The 6,245-nt window shown below is 49.2% G+C and overlaps 1 protein-coding gene across 1 annotated transcript in view; it reads left to right on the top strand.

Moving 5' to 3' along the window:
• Nucleotides 1-1,341: 1,341 nt before the first annotated feature.
• The window catches only part of LOC139229862 (class I histocompatibility antigen, F10 alpha chain-like), an 18,282-nt gene continuing 13,378 nt past the window's right edge, over nucleotides 1,342-6,245 (top strand). Inside the window, exon 1 of the mRNA XM_070861493.1 lies at nucleotides 1,342-1,494. Within this exon, the coding sequence (XP_070717594.1) occupies nucleotides 1,446-1,494 (49 nt within the window). The 5' untranslated portion in view covers nucleotides 1,342-1,445. The remainder of the gene's footprint in view (nucleotides 1,495-6,245) is intronic.

The following is a 6,245-nucleotide window of genomic DNA, read 5'->3' as shown; positions in this document are numbered from 1 at the left end:
TTCATCTGCCATGTGTCTGCCCCTTTCCCCAGTCTGTCTATTGGAACGTTGGCCTTTATCTCGAGGGGCTGCAAGTTCTGCTCCAGTTGTACAGAGCCTGGGTCAGACCCATCTGAAGCACTGCTTTCAGTTCTGGGTCCTGCACCTCAGGAATGGTAGATTGGTCTGGGCGGGGGTGCAGCACAGATTGACTAGGAAGGTACGGAGCTTTAAAGGGAGGTTGCTTAAACTTGGCTTGTGTTCCCTGGAGTATAGAAAGTTGAGGGGTGATCGAATCCAGATGTTTATAATGTTAACAGGTTTCGATCGGGTAGAAACGGAGAAACTGTTTCCTCTGGTGAGGGAATCAAGAAAGGGGACATAATCTTAGTTAGAGCAAGGGTGATTTGGGAGTGAAATCAGGAAGCACATTTTCACACAACGGGTAGTAGAAATCCAGAACTCTCTCCCCAAAAGCCTGAGGATGTTGGAAGAATGGCTTGCATTTATATAGCGCCTTTCACGACCACCAGACGTCTCAAAGCATTTTACAGCCAATGAAGTACTTTTTAAAGTGTAGTCACTGTTGTAATGTGGGAAACGCAGCAGCCAATTTGCACACAGCAAGCTCCCACAAGCAGCAATGTGATAATGACCAGATAATCTGTTTTTATTACGTTGATCGATGGATAAATATTGGCCCTGGGACACCGGGGATAACTCCCCTGCTCTTCTTTCAAATAGTGCCATGGGATCTTTTACATCCACCCGAGAGAGCAGACGAGACCTCGGTTTAGTGTCTGATCTGACTGCAGCGCTCCCTCAGCACTGCACTGGAGTGTCAGCCTAGATGTTTGTGCTCAAGTCCCTGGAGTGGGAACAGAACCCACAACCTTCTGACTCAGGGTGCTAGCCACTGAGCTACTTGGGACAATTGGAGCTTTGAAGATCAGAGCGATGACTGTTGCTGGGTAAGGGTATGGAAGGATATGGAGCAAAGCTGGGTAAATGGAACTGAGGTACAAATCATCCGTGATCTGATTGTATGGCGGAGCAGGCCCGATGGGCTGAATGGCCTCCTCCTGTCCCTAATGTCCTTTCCTCTGTCATGTTCTGTATCAAACTGCTTTCACTTTCTGGTTTAATGTTCCAACCTTGTTCAGTTCATCCTACCCGACAACTGAAGATGCAGCTCACAGTATTTCTCTGATTGGATAGCTCACAATCTTTGGAAAGTTTATTTCGACACAAACACAACCTCCTCGGGACACTTCGACCCGGAGCCTGCTGACTCACAGGCGGATTTTATTCTGATTGGACACAAATGTACCCTGGAACCAATCAGACCGGAGGAGTCTGAGTTTATTACAATCAGCACTGGGCTAAGCTCACAGGCAGACAGCGCAGGACACAGAGGGACAGTCCAGGCTCAGTACCTCGTGCCCAGCCCACAGAGAGAAGCAACAATGATCGGACTGATAGTGCTGACCCTTCTGTGTGGAGGGGTCTCTGCAGGTGAGTAATGGGGTGTGAGAGGGTCAGTGAGAGCTGGGTACTGGGCATTAACCCTGGGGTAATGGGGTGTGAGAGGGTCAGTGAGAGCTGGGTACTGGGGCATTAACCCTGGGGTAATGGGGTGTGAGAGGGTCAGTGAGAGCTGGGTACTGGGGCATTAACCCTGGGGTAATGGGGTGTGAGAGGGTCAGTGAGAGCTGGGTACTGGGGCATTAACCCTGGGGTAATGGGATGTGAGAGGGTCATTGAGAGCTGGGTACTGGGGCATTAACCCTGGGGTAATGGGGTGTGAGAGGGTCAGTGAGAGCTGGGTAGTGGGGCATTAACCCTGGGTAATGGGGTGTGAGAGGGTCAGTGAGAGCTGGGTACTGGGGTATTAACCCTGGGTAATGGGGTGTGAGAGGGTCAGTGAGAGCTGGGTACTGGGGCATTAACCATGGGTAATGGGGTGTGAGAGGGTCAGTACCAGGCTGGGTAATGGGGCATTAACCATGGGGTAATGGGGTGTGAGAGGGACAGTGAGAACTGGGTATTGGGGCATTAACCCTGGGGTAATGGGGTGTGAGAGGGTCAGTGAGAGCTGGGTACTGGGGCATTAACCCTGGGGTGATGGGGTGTGAGAGGGTCAGTGAGAGCTGGGTACTGGGGCATTAACCCTGGGGTAATGGGGTGTGAGAGGGTCAGTGAGAGCTGGGTACTGGGCATTAACCCTGGGGTAATGGGGTGTGAGAGGGTCAGTGAGAGTTGGGTACTGGGGCATTAACCCTGGGGTATTGGGGTGTGAGAGGGTCAGTGAGAGCTGGGTACTGGGGCATTAACCCTGGGCTAATGGGGTGTGAGAGGCTCAGTGAGAGCTGGGTACTGGGGTATTAACCCTGGGGTAATGGGGTGTGAGAGGGTCAGTGAGAGCTGGGTACTGGGGCATTAACCCTGGGGTATTGGGGTGTGAGAGGGTCAGTGAGAGCTGGGTACTGGGGCATTAACCCTGGGCTAATGGGGTGTGAGAGGCTCAGTGAGAGCTGGGTACTGGGGTATTAACCCTGGGGTAATGGGGTGTGAGAGGGTCAGTGAGAGCTGGGTACTGGGGCATTAACTCTGGGGTAATGGGGTGTGAGAGGGTCAGTGAGAGCTGGGTACTGGGGCATTAACCCTGAGGTAAAGGGGTGTGAGAGGCTCAGTGAGAGCTGGGTACTGGGGCATTAATCCTGGGGTAATGGGGTGTGAGAGGGTCAGTGAGAGCTGGGTACTGGGCATTAACCCTGGGGTATTAGGGTGTGAGAGGGTCAGTGAGAGCTGGGTATTGGGGCATTAACCCTGGGGTAATGGGGTGTGAGAGGGTCAGTGAGAGCTGAGTACTGGGGCATTAACCCTGGGTAATGGGGTGTGAGAGGGTCCGTTCCAGGCTGGATACTGGAGCTGCAGAGGGACAGATAGACCATGGTGGGCCGGGTAACTGAGGGACAGGGAGACGGTGCTGGAGAATGAAGAGTGAGGGAGACCTTGGGTGGGGGTGGTCTGAAGGACAGAGTGCCGGAGAGTGGAGAGAGAGAGTGTTGAGGGGGACTAAGGGACAGGGACACGGACATACGAGAGTGGAGGGAGCATTGGGGATAAGGGGACACTAAGGGACAGGGAGACGGGGCTGGAGAGTAGAGAGAGGGAGAGACGATGGGGGACTGAGTGTTAGGGTCATGATGCTGGAGAGTGCAGAGGGAGAGAGGAACGCAGCAGGAGCAGGCTATTTAGCCCCTCGAGCCTGTTCCACGAACCATTAGATCATGGCTGATCTGTATTTCAACTCCATTTGCCTGTCTTTGCTTGATATTTCCCACATACCCTTACCTAACAAAATGCTATCTCAGTTTTGAAAGCTCCAATTGATTGCTGTTGGGGCGAGCGTTCCACCTTTCTCTACCTTCGTGTGAAGAAGTGTTTCCTGATCTCCCTCCTGAATGGTCAAGTTCTAAGTTTGAGATTATGTCCTTGTTCTTGATTCCTCCACCAGAGGGAGCAGTTTCCCTGGTTCGGTTCTATCAAATACTTTTAATATCTTAAACACCTCGTAACAACAACTTGTATTAATATAGCACCTTTAACGTAGTGAAACGTCCCAAAGTGCTTCACAGGAGTATTACGCGATTAAAAATTTGACACCGAGCCACATAAGTAGAAATTAGCGCAGGTGACCAAAAGCTTGGTCAAAGAGGCATGTTTTAAGGAGAGTCTTAGAATCATAGAAATTTACAGCACGGAAGGAGGCCATTTTGGCCCATCCTTTCATGCAATGAGTTCCAGAGCCCCACCACCCTCTGGGTGAAGACATTTCCCCATATATCTCCACTAAACCTCCCCCCAATTACTTTAAATCTATGCCCCCTGGTTGTTGAGCCCTCTGCCAAGGGAAACAGGTCCTTCCGATCCATTCTATCCAGGCCCCTCATAATTTTATACACCTCAATCAGGTTTCCCCTCAGCCTCCTCTGTTCCAAAGAAAACAGACAGAGCATCTCCGATCTTTCCTCATAGCCAAAATTCTCCAGTCCAGGCAACATTCTTGTAAATCTCCTGTGCATCCTTTCCAGAATAGTCACATCTTTCCTGTAATGTGCTGACCCGATCTGCACACAATATTCCAGCTGCGGCCTAACCAGGGTTTTATACAGCTCAAGCATATTCTCCTTGCTCTTGTATTCTATGCCTCGGCTAATAAAGGCAAGTATTCCATATGCCTTCTTAACCACCTTATCCACCTGTCCTGCTACCTTCAGGGATCTGTGGACATGCACTCCCAGGTCCCTTTGTTCCTCTACACTTTTCAGTGTCGTACCATTTAATGTGTGTTCCCTTGCCTTGTTAGATCTCCCAAATGCATTACCTCACACTTATCCGGATTGAATTCCATTTGCCACTACTCTGCCCACCTGACCAGTACATTTTGCAGTCCGCAGCTTTCTTCTTCATTATCAACCACACAGCCTATTTTAGTGACGTCTGCAAACTTCTTAATCATACCCCCTTCATTCAAGTCCAGGTCATTGAGATAAGCACAAAAAGCAAGGGACCCAGCACTGAGCCCTGCGGAACCCCACTGGATACAGCCTTCCAGTCACAAAAACATCCATCAATCATTACCTTTTGCTTCCTACCTCCGAGCCAATTTTAGATCCAACTTGCCACTTTGCCCTGGATCCCTTGGGCTTTTACTTTCATGACTAGTCTGCCATGGACCTTATGAAAAGCTTTGCTAAAATCCATATACACTACATCATATGTACTGCCCTCATCGACCCTCCTGGTTACCTCCTCGAAAAATTCAATCAAGTTAGTCAGACACGATCTTCCCTTAACAAATCCATGCCCTTGATTAATCCATGTCTTTCCAAATAAAGATTTACTCTGTCCCTCAGGATTTTTTCCAATAATTTTTCCACCACTGAGGTTAGGCTGACTGGCCTGTATTTACTTGGTCTATCCCTTTCTCCCTTTTTAAACACTGGTACCACACCTGTAGCCAGAGTGGATTGGAAAATGATGGTCAGAGCCTCTGCTATTTCCTCTCTTGCTTCTCTTAATAGCCTGGGATACATTTCATCTGGGCTTGGGGATTTATCCACTTTCGTTTATTTTGTCTAATATTTCACACTCCTCCTCCCTCATTGCAAAGTCTGCATTGCCCCTCTCTTTTGTGAAAACAGATGCAAAGTATTCATTAAGATTCCTACTCACATCTTACACCTCCACACACAGATTTCCTTTATGGTCTCTAATAGTCCCCACTCTTTAGTTATCCTCTTGCTCTTAATGTATTTATAAAACATCTTTGGGTTTTTCCTGATTTTACGAACCAACATTCTTTCATGCTCTCTCTTTGCTTTCCTGATATCTTTTTTAATTGCACCCCTGCACATCATATACTCCTCAAGAGTTTCTGCAGTGTTGAGTTCTCGGTCTCTGTCATAAGTTTCCCTTTTTTTCTTTATCCCACGCTGCATGTCCCTTGACATCCAGGGGGCTGTAGATTTGTTAGCCCCACCCTTTGTCTTTAAGGGAACATACTTGCCCTGTGCACTCAGGATCTCCTCCTTGAATGCCTCCCACTGCTCTGACACTGATTTACCATCAAGTAGCTGTTTCCAGTCCACTTTGGTCTTGAAGGAGGAAAGAGAGGCGGAGAGGGTTGAGGGAGGGAGTTCCAGAGCTTGGAGCCTAGGCAACAAGAAGGCACAACCACCAATGGTTGAGCGATTACAATCAGGGATGCTCAGGAGGGCAGAATCAGAGGAGCGCAGACATCTCAGGGGGTTGTGGGGATTTCAGAGATAGGGAGGGGAGAGGCCATGAAGCGATTTGAAAATAAGGATCAGAATTTTGAAATCGATGAGTTCGGAAGCCAATGTATGTCAGCTAACGCAGGGGGTAATGGGTGAGTGGGACTTGGTGCGAGTTAGGACACCGTCAGTCGAGTTTTGGATCACTTCTTAAGTTTACGTAGGGTAGAATGTGGGAGGCCGGCCAGGTATGTGTTGGAGTAGTCAAGTCTCGAGGTAACAAAGGCACGGATGAGGGTTTCAGCAGCAGATGAGCTGAGGCAGGGGAGGAGACGGGCAATGTTACGGAGGTGGAAATAAGCGGTCTTAGTTATGCTGTGGATATGTGGTCAGAAGCTCATTTCCCCTCAATCTTCTAAACTCGAGGAAATATAAGGCACGTTTATATAACCTGACCTCATAATTGAACCCTTTAAACCCCGG

This window comes from Pristiophorus japonicus, chromosome 19 (genome assembly GCF_044704955.1).
Source record: "Pristiophorus japonicus isolate sPriJap1 chromosome 19, sPriJap1.hap1, whole genome shotgun sequence".
In the NCBI taxonomy this organism is placed as follows: Eukaryota; Metazoa; Chordata; class Chondrichthyes; family Pristiophoridae; genus Pristiophorus; species Pristiophorus japonicus.
The sequence above is the reverse complement of the archived record's forward strand: the minus strand, read 5'-3'. Positions and strand labels throughout refer to the sequence as shown.